This window comes from Thamnophis sirtalis, unplaced genomic scaffold (genome assembly GCF_051295495.1).
Source record: "Thamnophis sirtalis isolate CommonGarterSnake01/CBP01778 unplaced genomic scaffold, rThaSir2_p1.2 scaffold_4, whole genome shotgun sequence".
Lineage (NCBI taxonomy): Eukaryota > Metazoa > Chordata > Lepidosauria > Squamata > Natricidae > Thamnophis > Thamnophis sirtalis.
Genome location: NW_028261384.1, coordinates 20,228,681 through 20,247,367, shown reverse-complemented (window position 1 = coordinate 20,247,367; position 18,687 = coordinate 20,228,681). Strand labels below are relative to the sequence as shown.

General features: G+C 40.2%; 1 protein-coding gene across 1 annotated transcript in view; it reads left to right on the top strand.

Annotated features, from left to right (window-relative positions):
• Window positions 1-18,687, top strand: part of CCDC7 (coiled-coil domain containing 7) — a 250,515-nt gene that overhangs the window by 79,056 nt on the left and 152,772 nt on the right. The window contains exons 21-28 of the mRNA XM_087712546.1: window positions 6,947-7,066; window positions 8,599-8,679; window positions 10,330-10,431; window positions 10,967-11,068; window positions 11,984-12,103; window positions 12,744-12,839; window positions 13,231-13,350; window positions 16,338-16,463. Coding sequence (XP_087568672.1) covers window positions 6,947-7,066; window positions 8,599-8,679; window positions 10,330-10,431; window positions 10,967-11,068; window positions 11,984-12,103; window positions 12,744-12,839; window positions 13,231-13,350; window positions 16,338-16,463 — 867 coding nt within the window. The remainder of the gene's footprint in view (window positions 1-6,946; window positions 7,067-8,598; window positions 8,680-10,329; window positions 10,432-10,966; window positions 11,069-11,983; window positions 12,104-12,743; window positions 12,840-13,230; window positions 13,351-16,337; window positions 16,464-18,687) is intronic.

Below are 18,687 nucleotides of genomic sequence, written 5' to 3'. Positions count from 1 at the left end.
CCTGGCCACCTCAATAGCCACGGAGGATTCCTCCTGGGAGAACGAGGAGGCTGATGAGTTCGAGTTATCAGAGGATGAGGATCTTCTCCCAGATAAGCCAGCTTTTACCAGCCTATTCAAGTCTTCCTTGTTTAAATCCATATTTCACAAGGCCAAGGTGACAACTGAGCTAGGTTTTACACCCAAAGCTGACGCTGTACTGGCTTCTTCCTCCAAAGACCTCAAGGAAGGGCTATTCAAGGAGACAGCTCCCACTCAGGAGCTTATCCCTGTTCCAGATCTCTTCATGGACGTTGTCCAAAGACAGTGGGTTCAGCCCGGTACCTTAACCAACCCCAGTGGAGGGGATAAATCCCTTTATTCTGTGGAAGGGAGGATGGAAGATATCTTAAAATTACCTGAGGTAGATGCCCCGATGGATTCTTTGACCTCAAATTCGAACCTACTTGATGACCTTCTGGAAGGCCTAAAAGCTGAAGACAAAAGGTCAGAGAAGGCGTGTCATAAGACACTTCAGGCGGCCACCTGGGCCATTAGGGCATCCACCTCCGCGTCCTTTTTCACCAGAGCATCCCTGCTCTGGCTGAGGCAGCTTAGATCCAAACCACTCTCCCGGGGTTCTCGGTGGCGCCATGATCTCAGCAAGATCATTACGACTGTGGAGTACTCAGCTGATGCTTCGCTGAACTCAGTGAAGTTTGCCTCCAGAGCCTTGGTGTCCAACATAACATCTCGCCGCCTCCTATGGCTTCGCCACTGGCAGGTGGATATGAAGGCAAAGTGGAAGCTAGCTTCCGCTCCCTTCAAGGGTGGTCAGTTGTTCGGGGAGGCTTTGGATAAATTTGTCATTGAGACAAAAGGATAAGCGTAAGATTCTCCCAGCCACCCTGATGAAAAACGAGCGTAAGGGCTCTGGTTCCTTTTGTAAACAACCCTTTTGGAACCAGGACACTGCTCAAGTGTCCACTTCCTCCTCATACCAGAGGGCTTACAACCAAGGGGGTGATAGAACTCAGGATAGGAACTCCTTCGGGTCACGTAACAGACAGCCGCAGCATTCCTTTTGGAAGCCATTTCGCGGGGGCAACAGCAACAACAATTCCCGTCAGTTCCGCAGGGGGAAATGACCATCACAGGATACCTCCCATAGAGGGTCAGTTCCAACTATACGCCGACAGGTGGGAGAGGATCATCTCGGACTAGTGGGTCCTCAATACAATCAGGAAGGGCCTGGTCCTAGAGTTTCTGTCTTTTCCCCAGAGGAAGTTCATTCGTTGCCCGACCCCAAAGAACTCCCTAAAGAGGGGGCTCATGCAGGCGGAGATCCTCCATCTTCTCCAAATAGAGGCCATAGAACTCGTCCTAAGGGACCAGGAAAGGCAGGGATTTTATTCCATTTTGTTCCTTGTCCCGAAGAATTCAGGGGGGTGGAGGGCCATCTTGGATCTAAAAAGCCTGAATCAGCATCTGGCTTACAAAAGGTTCAAGATGCAATCCCTCCACTCCATCCTGGATTGCGTGAGATAAGGAGATCTGTTGACATCCATAGATCTAAAAGAGGCCTACCTGCATGTCCCCATCCATGCTGCCCACAGGAGGCTTCTGAGGTTCTATTATGACGGGAGGCACTACCAATACAGGGCTCTCCTCTTCGGCCTCTCGTCGGCACCCAGGACCTTCATGAACCATCCCATTCATTTAGAATGCTATCTAGATGATATAATTATCCACTCTACAACTCCAGACCAGGCACGACAAGATGTCTAGATGACCATCCAGATGCTACAACATCACAGCTTCTTGGTCAATCAGAAGAAGAGCCATCTCCGGCCGACCACGTGCATTCAACACCTGGGGGCCATCATCGACTCGGTCTTCTGTCAGGTTTAGGTTTATTAGATTTATATGCCGCCCTTCTCCCAAGGACTCAGGGCAGCGTACAACATTAAAAGAAACACATAATACAAAAGTTAAAAAAAATTAAATAGAATATCCCAAACAAACCCAATTAGAATTGACAATAACATTTTTTTTAAAAATCGAATTAAAATTAACAATGATCAATAATTTATTTTGTTTTGTTCAGGCCAGGCTGGCTTGCTGGAAAAGCCAACTTTTTAGTGTGCGTCGGAAGGACCGGAGGTCAGGGATTATACGAAGCTCCGGGGGCAGCTCATTCCAGAGGGAAGGCGCTCCCACAGAGAAGGCTCTCCCCCTGGGGTCGCTAGCTGACACTGTCTGTCCGACGGCATCCTGAGGAGGCCAACTCTGTGGGATCGTACTAGACGGTGGGAGGCTACCGGTGGCAGTAAGTGGTCTCGCAGGTACCCTGGGCCTAAGCCATGGAGCGCTTTAAAGGTCATAATTAGTACCTTGAATCGCACCCGGAAGACAACCGGCAACCAGTTCAGGCCGCCTAAAAGGGGTGTAACATGGGAGCACCTAGGTGCCCCCATGATAACCCACGCAGCCGCATTTTGGACCAGTTGAAGCCTCCGGGTGCTCTTCAAGGGCAGCCCCATGTAGAGAGCGTTACAGTAGTGCAGGTGAGAAAGAATGAGGGCATGAGTGACTGTGCACAGAGCATCCCGATCCAGGAAGGGGCGCAACTGATGTACCAGGCGAACCTGGTAAAAGGCCCCCCTGGTCATGGCCGTCAGGTGTTCTTCCAAACTAAGCCACGTATCCAGGAGGATGCCCAGATTGCGAGCCCTCTCTGAGGGGGCTAAAATTTCTCCCCTTACTGTCAAATATGGAACAAGATGCACAAATCGGGATGAGGGAAACCACAGCCACTCAGTCTTGGGGGGAATTGAGCTTGAGCCTGTTCCTCCCCATCCATATCCTCACAGCCTCCAGGCATTGGGACATCACATTGAAGGCATCGTTTGGGTGGTTTGGGGTAGAGATGAAAAGTTGGGTATCATCAGCATATTGATGATACCGTACCCCAAAACCACGGATGATCTCACCCAGTGGTTTCATGTATTTGTTGAACAGGAGGGGTGAGAGAACGGACCCCTGGGGCACCCCACAAGTGATGCACCTTGGGGTCGATCCCTGCCCTCCAGTCAACACAAACTGCAACCGATCCGACAGGTAGGAGGAGAACCACCATAAAATGGTGCCCCCCACTCCCAACCCCCAAGTCATTGCAGTAGGATACCATGGTCGATGGTATTAAAAGCCGCTGAGAGGTCTAATAGGACCAGGAGAGAGGAGCAGCCCCTGTCCCAGGCCCGCCAGAGATCATCGACCAACGCTACCAATGCTGTATCCAAGCCTGAAACCCGACTGAAATGGATCCAGCTTCATCCAGAGACTGAGGAAGCTGACGTGCTACCGCACTCTCAACAACCTTCGCTACAAAGTGAAGGTTGGAGACCGGACGATAGTTGGCTAAAGAAGCTGGGTCCAGGGAAGGCTTCTTAACGAGGGGCCTTACCACCGCTTTCTTCAAGGGCGGTGGGAAAGAACCCCTCTCTCAATGGGTCTTTCCCAGGTCCTTGGTTAAGTAATCAAGAAAACAGGGCAGCTGGGCAATTATCTGCAGACGCGATAAGAGCGGAAAAATGTTGCCGTTTTGCCGCTTTTATCACTACTAAGTAGGATTTAATATGAATTCTTACTAGTCTTTGATCAGATTCGGACCGGCTGGCCTTCCAACCATTCTCTAGACATCTTTTCCGGCGTTTCATCTCCCAGAGCTCCTCAGTAAACCAGGGAGCTATCCGGGATCAACACTGGGTCAGAGGCTGCAAAGGCACAACACGATCCAAAGCTCCAGTGGCTGCCCTATCCCAGGATTCCACTAGGGCTTTGGTCGAGTTGTGAGCAAGGGGTTCAGGAAAAGTCCCAAGCTCCATCAGGAACCTTTCAGGGTCCATCAGGCGCCTGGGATGGAACCATCTAGTCAGTTCCGCCTCCCTGCGGTGAGGGGTAGCAGTATGGAAGTTAAGCCTGATGAGGAAATGATCCGACCATGACAAGGGTTGGATAGAAATATCCCCTAAATCTAGATCATTCATCCACTGCCCAGAGACAAAAATCAGGTCAACCGTGTGTCCCCCATTATGGGTGAGGTCTTGAATTAACTGAGATCCATAGCCGTCCTGGAAGCCATGAACTCCCTAGCTGACTTGGATGTTTCACCAATGGAAGGCAGATTGAAATCCCCCAGGATCATAAGCCTGGGGAAATCAACCGCCAATCTAACTAACACATTCAGCAGCTCTGGCAGGGCCAATGAAACATAGCAGGGAGACAGGTACATAACAAAAAGGCCCACCTGAACTCCAAGGCCCGATTTCACAAAAAGGGACTCACACCCGCCCATCTGAGGCACTGTCAGGTGTTCCTGTCCCCGGATCAACTGGCAAATCTCAAGGGCAGAGTGCGCCAATGCCGTCAGTCCAGGTCGGTGCCAATTATCAGACTGTCCCAACTTTGGGGAATCATGATTTCCTGTCTGAAGGTGGTTCCCTGGGCACGTCTCTGTGTCAGGGAACTACAATGATTCCTTCTCCCGATGCAAAGAGCAAAGACCAGCAACTCTTCCAGACGAGTACAGCTTCCACAGAAGGTAATTCAATCCCTAGCCTGGTGGAGGACCGCGGCGGTCGAAAAGGGGTGCCTGTTCAAGGAACCCGAAAGGGTCGTGGTGACCACAGACGCCAGCCTTCTGGGATGGGGCGCCCACAGCCAGGGCCAGCTCGCCCAGGGCCAGTGGTCTCTGAGGGAAGCCGCTCACAGCATAAACTGGCTGGAGCTGAGGGCAGCCCGCCTAGCTCTGCGACGATTCTCGACTCTGATCAGGGGCCAGCATGTGCTTTTGTTGATGGACAATGTGGCAACAAAAGCACACATAAACAGACAGGGCGGCACCCATTCCAGGGGACTCATGGTCAAGGCAGAAGCTCTGGGCAGGTGGGCAGAATGACATCTAGCCTCTCTCAGAGCGAACCACATTTCTGGAACTAGCAATCAGGAAGCAGACTGGCTGAGTCGGCAACAAATCCACCACTCGGAGTGACGTCTACATTCAGACCTGTTTCAGCAGATCGTGAGGAGGTTCGGCAAACTGCAAGTAGACCTATTTGCCCCATATACCAACACACAACTGCCACAATTCTTCGCCCATTATCATTCTCTGTGGGCAGAAGATAAGAATGCGCTGAGGTGCAAGTGGCCCCCAGGACTGTTGTACGCATTTCCCCCTCTGCCTCTCATTCTGCAAGTGGTGGCCAAACTGCTGTTGGAAGGAGCAGAGTGGCTGCAGTTAGCCATCTGGCACTTGAGGGGGAGCTCCTGAGGAAGCAGAACATATGCGACAAGGTCATACGCACTATCCAGGCGTCTAGGAGGCCTTCCACCACTAGGATATACAACACAATCTGGGTTGCTTTTTTCGCCTGGTGTAAGACTAAGGGCATTAAAGACATTTCTGTTGCAGTCCCTCAATTTCTGGACTTTCTGCAGGAGTGTCTGGACAAAGGTCTGGCACCTAGTACACTCCGCGTCAAATGGTGGTGTTGTCCACCATTCTTGCCAGGGGCTCATCTCGTCCGCTGAGTCAGCATCCGCAGGTCAAGAGCTTCCTGAAGGGCACGGTGAATATCAGCCCTACGGCGGTCCACCGGTACCCGTCCTGGAACCTACTGTTCGTCCTACTAGCCTTAACGGGTCCTCCGTTCGAGCCCATTCGAACGGCAAGTTTGCATCATCTGACCATCAAGACGACTTTCCTGGTGGCCATTACATCAGCTTGACATGAGTCTGAACTGGCAGCTCTTTCTGTCAGGGAGGACCTGTGTATTGTACACACTGACAGAGTCATATTGAGACTTGACCCCACATTTATCCCTATGGTCAACACTCAGTTTCATAGAGCTCAGGAAGTGATTCTACATAACTTTTGTCCCAAGCCTTCTCACCCTAGGGAACGCAATTGGCATAAACTGGATATGAGGCATGCTGTATGCATTTATATAAAGAGGACTAAGGAGTTCCAACGGCCCGAATCCTTCTTTGTGTCTTTCCACCCTCGGTCGCTGGGCCACAAGGCATCTTCTCATACTATTGGCCGTTGGTTGCGCGCCTGTATCAAGCTGGTGTACGAGCATCAAGGCAAAACCACTCCAGACCATGTAACAGCACATTCAACCAGAAGCGCGGCTACTTCAGCAGCATGGGCGACCCAGGTGTTTATTCTCGACATTTGCAGAGCGGCCATGTGGGCTTCCCCCACTGCATTTATCAAGAACTACAAAATCGACACCTTTGCCTCAGCCGAAGCCTCCTTCGAAAGAAGAATTCTGCAGAAGGTTGCTGAGACTCAGGAGACTTCAGTCTTTACCTGCCCTGGGACACAATAGCTTGGGTATGTCCCATGCTTGGACTCTCCAAGCAGTGCACTGGAGAAAGACCGTTGGCTTATCTGAACGGTCATTCTCTGGGCGCTGTGAGGAGTGTCCAAACCCACCCAGGGTTTTGCAAGGTTACGGGACTTTGTCTGTTGTCTGTGACTGTTGCTTCTTTGTTTTTAAACTGAAAATAGGGAGGCAAAGGAAGGCATAGTCAAAGAAAAATTCACTCAGTCCAAAGGCAGATAGACCGTGTTAACCCATGCTTGGACTCTCCTCGCAGTGCCAAGAGAACAACCGTTCAGGTCTTTTATGCTATTATTTTGTGCCATGTATTTCTTGTTCTGATAGACAACTCTTAAACTGAGATTCTTCAATTGTGCTATGACTGCCAGGTAACATGATTTCACAGATATTTGTGGGTATATTTTGTGTGTGTATAAACACAATTTATACAAACACAAGAATTAAAATGGATCTCAAATATAACAGTGCTTAAATATTTCTTAACACATACACAGCATAGTTTTAATGATCTTTATGCCTTGTGTTATAATATGTTAAAAAGTATTTTGGTTTTATAGAGGAGGAAAGTCACGACTTGATCAATAAAAGTATGCTTCAGTTAAAAGATCATTTGACTGAACTAAAGGGAATGATTGAAGCTGAAACTTTAGCAAAACTCTTGCTTGAGTCTGACAATGGTAAGTATCATTGAAATATGAGAGCAGAACATAGTGCATTCTTTGCTGGGGGTCTTCAGGATCACATTCTATGTAGGCCTAAAGTTTCAGTAAGATATTTTAAAAAATGAAACTAGAAATATTTAAGAAAGATAAACCCTATGACTTTCAGAAGGGATGCTAGGATGTTTGCTAGTTATTTTTAAAATTTTAACCAATACTATTTGGCTTTATCTTTCCATTTTTACAAATTAGCATTGCTGTCAGTGTCCATATTCCATTCTATTTCTTATTATTTATTAAGCTAGGAGCTCATTGGTTTGATCCAAAATACAATTTTCTGATCTTTGCCTTCCTTTGAATCCTTCTTCATTCTTCCTTCACATATTGTTTTAAAATTTGATCCCCATTCATTCTTTTATATTACTAAGCCAGCTGAGCTTATTTCTTTCCTACTGGTCATCATTCATTCATTTCTTTCATTCATTATTTCACCATCCATCCTTTTGATACATGCTACTACTAAAAATCTATTTACTTCCCCGGCAGTCTCTAACAGAATTCTTTTCACTCTATTTCAAACATCTTTCTTATCCTCTTCCTATTTGTTTTGTTGGAAGATTAATTTGTCTTCAAGTATTTTTAACTAAAGGATTTATTTTGTCTTGCCATAATTGCTTCACTTATCTTTCATTTCTTTTTCTTTCATATCTCTAGTTTAAAGATTACACTTTACAATACCACATTTCTTTTTTCCTCTTAATTTTGTAGATTCATACTGTATCTATTTTACTTATTTTATTTCATTTCTTGTAGTAATTCATACTTTCTTCTAACTCCTACCTTAACCCTAACTCTCTAAATCTAACTTTCAATCTTTTATATCCTGCCTGCAGTTATTACTAGAAGGGCTCATATATTTTGACCTTTGTTTCCTATCATGTCTTTGGTTAGCTGAGGACTTCACATACTACTTCTTAATAAGATAAAGTATAGTCTAGGTTACTTGCCTTAGTTACAGCCTCGCCACATGTAACTTACTAATTACACAGTAATATCATTTGAGGTACAATTTGATCAGTAATCAATCTGCACTATCATATCAAAATTTTATGCCAAGCCTAAATCTCCAATCAAGAAAATATTTTTCCATAGCCTGAATTTAAAAAAAAACAATTTCAATTGAATCTTACTATGCTTGGAACCTGTTGTTGTTATAAAGAACATTTATGGTTGTGATGCAAAATATTAGATACAGAGAATATGTAAATATGATTTTGAAAGAAAGTATAATTGCACAGAAATATAAGCATCTTGCTCTGGACAATTTCCTCTTGCTTAAAAAAATATACATAATTTTATTACCAGTATCCCAGGCAACTATGCTGAATAGAAATATAGGATCAAGCACAAGGATGGGTTAGGAGTGGCTATCTTATCTCAAAATATATTTTGTTTTCCTATATTATTAGCCTATGATCTAAATGACTAAGCATTGATTCCATAAATTATATCCCTAACAAACTCTAACTTGTATTTTTTCAATGAGATAGAAAAATTACCAGAGAGACAAAAACTTGAGTTACTTCAAATCCTAAATCAGCTGATAATTCCGGATGAAATACAGCAAGCTGGTAAGTGATAAATTAGGAATGATAATATATAATTATCACCTACCATATCTATATGTTTATATTCAAATTTTTAAATAAACTACTTCATGGGATTATACTTCTTGATTCACCTGTGGTGGAGATATATAGGTAGATATCATCACTTTATTGATGATACTGTACCTCATGCCTTTGGATGACATATTCCAGAGGTGTCATGTAAGAAACAAAAGATCTAAGCACTGAGCACCCCCCCCCCACTTTGAAGAATCTAGGGCTTGACCTGTTACCCCCCAGCAGGGGTGGGTTTCGACCGGTTCGCACCGGTCCCTGCGATCCGGTTGGTCGCCGAACCCGGAAGTAAGTAACTTACGGGAATGGCGAAGCCCCCCCCCGCGCCCGCGCGCGCCCGCACACCCACGCCTGCTCCTTACCCGGTTTTTACGAATTCTGCGCTTTCCACGCATGCGCAGAACGCCTGCGCGATCCTCCAGGAGCAGCTGGAGCAGCGCGCAGACGCTAGTACGCATGCGCGTGCCACGTGCGTGCACGCGCACACCGCATGCATGCGCGAGGACGCCGCGTGCGTGCACGAGGACGCCGCCGGCCTCGTTCCAACCGATCCGGTTGGAACGGGGCGAGAAACCCACCCCTGCCCCCCAGCAACTCCAACTAGAACCTGCCATAGAGGAAGGAGAACCGTTATAGTACAGTGCCTACACTCTTGAAAGCCAATCCAGAAGGGAGGCCATTGTTGGTGATATTGAATGCTGTTGAGGTATCTAGGAGGGCCAGCATTATTCTCATACTTGACCTTCCATAGGTCATCCACAAATGCTGTTCTAATGCTGTAACACTACCTGAATTCAGACTGAAAAGTTAATATAGATATAATCTAGGGCCATAGAGTATCTACTATACCATAACAACCTTATGTAACAAGAAGAGGGATGGAGATTGGACCAAGTTGTCTAATATGGTTGAATCTAAGGATACCCTCTAAAGAAGGGGGTATACCAGTCAGAGGTGGTATTTATCAGTTATCTGAACTACTCAAAATTTCTGCTACTGATTCTCTAGAACTGGTCAGAACTGATAAATAACACCTCTGGACCTGCCCAGCCAATATCCAGCTCCAAGTGAAATGAAATGACTTTATTCAACACATTTGAAGAATATTACTCACAGTGACCTAACAAGGTCCAGAAGAGACTTGGTCATCTAAATAGAACTGATCGCCATTTATTTCAGATGCAATGAGAGTCAAGAAATAAATAGAGTGCATCACTCTTATTGCCACAAGGTAAATCTTAATAAAGGTTGGTTGGCTTTATCCCTTTGCTTTTTGCCAGTGGTGTTCTAGTCATCCCCTAAGATTTCAGCTCTACAGGATCCATATTCACAGGGGGTCTAGATAGTCATGATCCAGTATGGACCCCATATTATATGTTCATTCCAAGCTGCCCCCAAACCCAGAGCTTTGAGGGACAAAAAACATGCACCAGTACTGGTCAAATAGGCTGCACCTCCTGCAATGTGGCTTTGGCTCAGAGAATTCTAGAACCAACAGAAAATTACTTAATAAGCTTCTTTCATACATCATCTGGTGGGGAAGGGGGGGGGGAACCCTATTCTGTAATAATTATATCTTATTTTTTTCAATGCATATAGGTGAAAAAGAGGACGATGAAAAAAAAAGAACTTTGCTTGCAAATATAGTATCGGCTGTTAGGCTTTTATTGCAAGAGCAGCCTCCTGAAGCTGATCTCTCAGGTAGAAATTGTAAGATAAATATTAAAATTAGATCCTTAATATAGAGTATCCTATTGTTATAATACCGGGACACGGTGGCTCAGTTCGGCGGTTCAAATCCCTACCGCCATGGAAGGGAATGAGCTCCCATTACTTGTCCCAGCTTCTGCCAACCTAGCAGTTTGAAAGCACGTAAAAAAATGCAAGTAGAAAATTAGGGACCATCTTTGGTGGGAAAGTAACAGCATTCCGTGTGCCTTTGGCATTTAATCATGCCAGCGACATGACCATGGAGATGTCTTCGGACAGCGCTGGCTCTTTGGCTTTGAAACGGAGATTAGCACTGCCCCCTAGAGTTGGGAATGACTAGCACATACATTCGAGGGAAACCTTTACCTTTACTTATTCTTATAATAGAAAAAGTAAAGTGATGGAATGAATGATTTGCTACTCTAGCCAAAAACTATAAACAAATAGAATTGTAACTTTATGTTTAGTTCCTTAGCACCATTGGCTAGGTTAAATAAGTCTTCCCCCCCCCCTTTTTTTTTAATAGAGAAAGAAAAAAATGATCTGGTAGAAGAAAGAACAGCCATCCTTTCAATCCTAGACTCACATGTAAAAGATTATCAACAAGTTAGAAAACACGAAAATATTGGTGGGTATCAAATCATGTAGAAATAATTATATAATATTTAAATCATTATTAACATAAATGCTAGTTATATTTAATTTCAAGATTTATAGGAGTGCTCAGTTCAGACTCTGACCCTGGCAGTGTACAGTATAAACACAATAAATGAAAAAGAATTAAAAGTAAAGAATATGTTGATAGTGATCAAAAATGTGTATAAAAAGAAAAATTAGAGTACATCAGATACCATATATATATATATATATATATATATATATATATATATATATATATATATATATATATATATATATATATATATATATATATATATATATATATATATATATATATATATATATATATATATACACACATACACACACACACACACACACACACCTACCTACCTACATACATACATACATATACATATATATATATTTAAAGTCGATTCCCAGTAAGGGTGTGGCTAGCTGATGAGAGCTAAATAGCTTGAAATAGATCTATACTAGTCTCCCTTTATTTATTTATCAGCATAAATATAACATACATTATATATATATATATATATATATATATATATATATATATATATGTATATGTATATGTATATGTATATGTATATGTATATGTATATGTATATGTATATGTATATGTATATGTATATGTATATGTATATGTATATGTGTATATATATATATATATATGTGTGTGTGTGTGTGTGTGTGTGTGTGTGTGTGTGTGTGTATATATATATATATATATATATATGGTACATATCTATACAGAATAAGATAAAAAACATTACTACTGTGGTGCTTTAGAAGTTAAGAGAGTTCTGATTCATCAGTGGAGCATGTATTTGCCTATAAAATCATTGGCATTTTTTGCAGGATAGGGAGTTTATAGGCAGTTTTATTTTATGTTTATTTTTAGAAACAGAAATTAGGATGCTTTCAGAAGAAAGAATCCAGCTACGTGCACAAGTGGAATTAAATATGAAAGATTTGGAACAAGCCCAGGCGCTTGTATCTTCCCAGCCATCAGAAATTAATGGTAAGTGCCAAAAGGGCTTTTTGGATAAATGGGAAATGGTCCAAATTATTTTTCACAGGAACTTACTGGATATATTTTGACTGGTCTCCTAATCCTAATCATGCTTTGTTTTCTAGGTCCCCTGTCACCTTAGACTAAGCTTGAAGCAACATTGAGTATGATATTTGGGAAGTCAAAAGTTTCTAGTTAAAATCTAAGGAAAAGTTTTATTATTAAGATGGGGCTGTTTGATCCTGGATAGATCAGAGATAATGATTGCTGATAAAGATTTCTGGAAAGTCTTTGGAAAAACATAAGTTTTAGTAGCAAACTTTAATAAATAATTTGATGGCTAATTCTGCAGTGGCTTTGAATAAATCTCAGGATGACAATCAAAGGCAGAGAATAACAATTGGACTCGATTTCTGAAGATTTGATGCTGCCAGATGTAAAGAAAAAAGGGCCTGGTTTGAGAGTTGAAGGCTTGGTGGAAAGAGGAACAAACAGAAGAAACTAAGAGATGATGAAATATTGATGACTGACGCACTGGACATTTTTTTTATAGAAATATAGCACTCAATTTAATTTTTTTGGCTTAATTTTCATATTAAAAGCTTCAACACTTGAATTATTTAAAGTATGTTTTTTTTTCTTTTGATAGAGAACAGAGTAAAAGAAGTGGAAAAACAAGGGGCACTATTAGCTGATAAACTGGAGGCAAATCAACAAGAACTTGAACGTGCTAGATTCTTTGAAGGTACTTTAGCACAAGAAAATAAGTATGATATATGGAAAACATAAATTGTGATAGTTTCTTTCAGACAAAGTTTTAACAGGAATCTGATATGACCTAGTTAGTATGCCAGCTCTTTTTTCAAACCAAGCAGTGGGGAAAAGAAATGGATTGGAAAAGAGTTAGAGTGGTTCCCATCTTCCCATCTGTGTGTGTGAGAGGGAGAGAGAGAGAAATAAAAGAATGATAATCAACCTAATAACAAAATATGGATAGATATTAGGAAAGGACAGCATCTCTTTGTCTTTCCTCAGTAATAATGTTATTTTAAAACAGAAGATTAGTAGTATAGAATTAGACAGTAACATGTGTACATTTCCCTCCTCAGACTTTAAAAGTATTTCTCATTTTGCAGAGAAGAAGATTGATAAACTGTCAAAAGAGAGCCTATCTTTGCTTGCAACGTTGAAATCAATTGTAAAGGAGCTAGAAGAAACTGAGGCTCTTGCAGCTACCCAACCAAGCATTATTACTGGTAAGTAACAGTCTTTATATAAGAATAATTATAAATGTAAGACCAGTAGAAATGAAAACCAGGATATAAAGCGCAAATGAAAGATGAAGCAATGTCAGCATGGCTGCCTTTATTCTCATTGTTTTTTTCCCCAGTGAGACTGGTCTGTTAGGGCATCTTGGTCCGCCTTCCAGCCCCAAACCAGGAACTTTTGTAGGTAGTCGCTTTCACGACAAACTATTTTTTTGGGTTGAATTTATATTTACCGACAAAGAAACAAAATGGAAGCAGTATGCTCCATTCCATATTTGCGTGGACCAGGTTGCCCTGATAGACTGGTCTCACTGGGGAAGGGAGGAACACTTAATTTCTCCCCTGGTATAGCTGATAAAGTGAGGAGAGCCTGTGGCTTAGAGATTAATACATCTACCTAATATGTAAGTAGCCTGGGTTTGAATCTTAGAAGGGTATGATTAGCTGATGAGAGCTAAATAGATCTATACTAGACACTCTTTATTACTTTGACGGTAAATATAAATTCAACACTTTATTCTTAGTATTTTCGATTAATTCCATAGCAAGCACTCAAGCATAATCAGAAGTGCTAAGGCTGCCCCCCCCCTTTGTTAGATAGATCATATTCTTTCCAGATGCCAAACAATTATTTGAGAAATTGGAGGAGACCAGTAAAAGTTTGTTTTGCCATCACAGATTCAAGCAGTGAAAGTATAATCAGCTGTACTGTAGAGAAAAAGAAGGGAATATTCAGACATTATGAATAGTGGCCAATGGTTATAAGTGACAAATGAGATAGAGGCATAACATTTCTAGTACTGTGAGTATTAAGACTGCATAATATGTAAAATTCAAATACTATGTTGTTGTTTCTGTTTCATGATCTCTCATAGGACTCCTAGTGAATTCTCATAGAACCTTATACTTTCATGGAGTCCCAGTTGAGAAAAGCTGCTTATGTGGTTTGCCAATGACTGGTAAATCTTATTAGGTATCTGAATGAACTAATATAGTTTCAATGGACACAATTGGCTTTTTAAAAAAAAAAAAACTGATTTTTTCTAGGATAAAGAATTGACTTAAATAGTTGATTCTCTTAAGCAGGAACTTTTGAGATAAATCAGTAATTGAAACAAACAAACAAACAAAAAACACCAATCAGGACTAAAAAGCACTCTTGGATGTAAAATAAGCTATAAGATGATATCACTAAAATAGTTGAGAAGATACAAAAATATCAAGGTTCTGCAATATTATATTTATGCAAAACTCATCTGAAAGATTTATTTCTGAAAGAAGGATATAATAGTCACTACCAACTGAAAACAATATTTGTAGGTCAGGGAGTCCTTGGTGTTCTCTCAGCTTTATTGTTTTCTTGCAGATGTTTCATTACCCAACTAGGTAATATCATCAGCGCACTGAAGTAGTGTAATCATTCTAGAATCCAAGAGCTGGTAGATATGGGGGTGTTATGCAAACTGCTTCCAGTATTCTGTTAAAATCATTTTTTCTGCAATATGTCTGCTCTGCCAAAAAAGGGGAAGCAGGAAAGAGAAAAAAGCAAGTAATTCTGTAAACAATCTCTCTTTTTACCTGAGCTTTTCCAACAGTTGATGTGATCACATTGCTTTCAATGTGTAGAAGTGCAAACAGTTTATTCTCTTGAAATTTCATCTTCTTTAGTCTCTCTGTTATGTAGATAGTGGGTATGGAGTCAGACAAAGGAGCGATTAATACCTAAATTGATATGTGATATAGCTAGGAAATCACTAGGATTACTATGATTAACTGACTACCTTATTTTCAAGGCTCCAGGTGTTTCTGACACTGCAACCATAATAAATATAAACCAGTTGCCAAGAATCTGAATTTTGATCACGTGATCATGGAAATTCTGAAATGGTTGTGTGAAAAACAGTCATAAGTCACTTTTTTGGTGTCATTATAACTTTGAATGTTCACTAAATGAACTCTTGTAAATCAAGGACTACTTGTACCATCTCTAGAAGTAAGATGAAAAAAAAGCCCTTCTTCAAAAATACCTGAAGATTATTGATAATTCCCAGCTGTAAATACTGAGCACCATAGCCTGTATGGTTGAGATCTAGACACCAAACCATTTCTACTGCTAAAACACTTGTAAAAAAGGATTTTGACATTCACAGCACTGGATAGAAAGAACATTGGGTAACCCCACCCCACCCCCAATGTCAAAGCTTTCCCTTCATCTTGAAAAAGGCTACCTAGATTTGACTAGCCATTTGTGATATGGACAACATTGATCCAAGTTCACACTGGTCATAGATGACCTCTATAAGTGATGCAAAATACCATCACCAAATTGTGACTCAGGGACTGAAAAATTAGGTAGTGAGGAATCGAGATTTTGTTGATTTTCTTACTGCAACAAATGAAGTAAAATTATATTTGCAATTTAGATATATGTTTGTGTATCCTTTTTATTGAAATATGATGTGAGTATGTCATAGAATAAACAAATAAAGGAGAGATTGCTTATAGAAGTCAATTATTATTTTTCTGGTAGAGAGATTGGAGGGAAAGGGATTTCAAGAGTACCAGAAACTTTTTGTGTAACATACCTATGATTCTTAGCCCTGGACTGCAGCATGATTGTATTGCTTTTTACGTATACAAAACAAGAAGCTGTCACTTAAGCATTCTAAAAGATGGAGGAATGGTTAGGATGCAAAGAAAAATTGAAGCTGTGGAACTGAGGTAGCCTTGTTTCTTTCCAGCCAGAGAATACAGTTGTGATCATGTGATTTCCCACATAGCAACTGCTTCACTTGGTGGCAGAGTTGCACCAATTAGAGTTGTTAATTAAGGACTACTTGTATCTTTATTACATACTATTCAGGTAATGTATTTTTAAAATGAATTATTGGGGACATAACAATTTATTTAGTTAAAAATTAATATTTTACAACACAGTGAAAGCAAAATGTAGAAGAAAATATCTGTTTCCACAGATTTAAAAATAAAAGAATTAACTGAATTAAAAAATGAAGTGACTGAACATTTAGAGCAAAATCTGCAGAATATGCAAAAGGCATGGTCTTATGCTCCAGGACTTACAATTGAAAGCAGACTTCAAGGTGAGTTTATCAGATGTACACAAAGAGCTGTTGTTGAGATCACATCTCTTGTTGAGAACAATGAAAAATTCACAAATATACCTTTAAAACTATATAATCAAAAAGTCATATATTCAGGTAAATAAATATATGCAACTAACATTTTCTTATTAAGAAAGCCCAATCTTTGGAGTTTGGAAATTGTAGAGTTGTACAGTTGACTCATACTATTCAACTGTACAACAAACGCTTATGCCATCGTTGGAAAGATGATACTTTGGATACTTTAGAACAACAACCTCTGAACATTTAACCAAAGCAATTGCCCTCTTCTCTTGAAAATACTTTTTTTTACATTTTGAATGTGCTATATGGAGAGATCATAAGATTATTACAATCAGTTATCGTTCTGCGTTGGAATGTCACTGTTTGCTCTTTGTGTATTTCAGTGCCACCTCACTTTTTTTGTTATTTCTCTTATTAAACCAAAATTAACCTTTCATATAGTTGAATTAGTTTTAAGAGACTATATTATTCTTGAAAATGTCAAATTAAATCAACTAGATTTTAAGACCCTGCATACTTTTGGGTTACTCTGATAGTTAATTCTATTTCTTGGAATTGTATTTTACTATCTTGAATCTTTGGATAGATTTAATTAATGTTTTTGTTAAAAACTCAGTCTTTAAAAAAATATAGTTGTATTGAGATTTTATATACCTAATTGGAAATAATTTTGCTGTAATGACATTTTTTATCTTAATATTTGATTGCCATCTTTGAAAACAACAATCATAACTATCAAATCAAATAAATATTTGGAAGCTAGACATTGTAAAAAGGCAGAGAGGAGGAATATTAGTAAACTCATTTTTATACAATAAAATAAACGTAATAAGAAGAAAGATTAGAAATTGATTGATGGTAGTATTATGTATGCTTAAACAATATTGTGATTGGCATTGGAATAACATATTGAAAATGAATAATTAAATAATGAAGGTCTACAATTTAATAGAAATATGTTTATTAAGAACTACATAAACTTAAGGAATGTAACAAATGTGATTAACAGCACTATTTTTATTTTTAATCAAGTGTATGATACCCTGATGCCATACTGTTCATGTATTGAGATGGATATATTGTAAAAATAAAAAACTGGGGAAGAAATGGCAAATAAATATTGATATTGGCATTCTAGTGGACCATTTTAAAATTTACATACAGTCTGTAAACTAGAAGTAATATTTATAGTTTAAAAAAGGATTCATCGTAACACAAATAATTTTTCATAAAAAATTTGGTAATATTAGATATTTCACTTTTCTACCATACAAATGCGGAGATTGAACAACTATTTGCCTGAAATGATATAAGCTTTCCTGCTTGAGCAGGGGGTTGGACAATATGACCTCTACTGTCCCTTATGTTTTGGGGTAGTCCCTCAATAGAAAAATGTAAGCAGGGCTGTTTACTTTGATAGATGAACTTTACTTTGGATGATGGTCATTCTGATACTTTAGGTAGCCTCTGCTTATTGATAGATCAGGATAGATCTATCAAAAACAAAAACAAAATTCAATTACTATTTTTATTATACAATCAATCAATCAATCAATCAATCAACCCTTAACCATTGAATGTGATGGCTCAGAGGTTAGACACTGAGCTAGTCAAGTGGCAGCGAGGGTTCGAGACCTGAGCACCATGCAATGGAATGAGCTAGCTTCTGTTCACATAGCACTTCAAAAACATGCAAATGTTTGTAGAATAATAGATACCATTTTGGTGGGACGGTAACACTTTTGTTTATAACCATGCTGGCCACATGACCACAGAAAATGCGTTTTGACAATATTGGCTCCCTTGGCTAAGAAATAGAAATGAGTACCCTGCCCCAGAGTCAGACTGGACAGGGGAAACACTTATCTTTTTCCTTTGTTTTCCTTTGCCCTACAATATTTCTTTTTTAACTTCTCATTTTAGTCTTGCCTAGTGTGAGCAAAATACTTTAATTTACATTTCAGCTTCAGTTCAATGAGAAGAAAGCTAGAAATAACTTGTGTGACCAATTTTTGCAAAATATAAATCTGAGAAGAAAGTTTAAAAAAAATCCTACTTATTTGGAGGGAAAGAAGGGGTAAGGGTAAACAATTACATTAAGTCTGAAGATCATTGCAGCCAAGTCCGAATCTTAAAATAAATGTAATAGTACTTCTTATTAAGGCCAGTTCTGCTATTT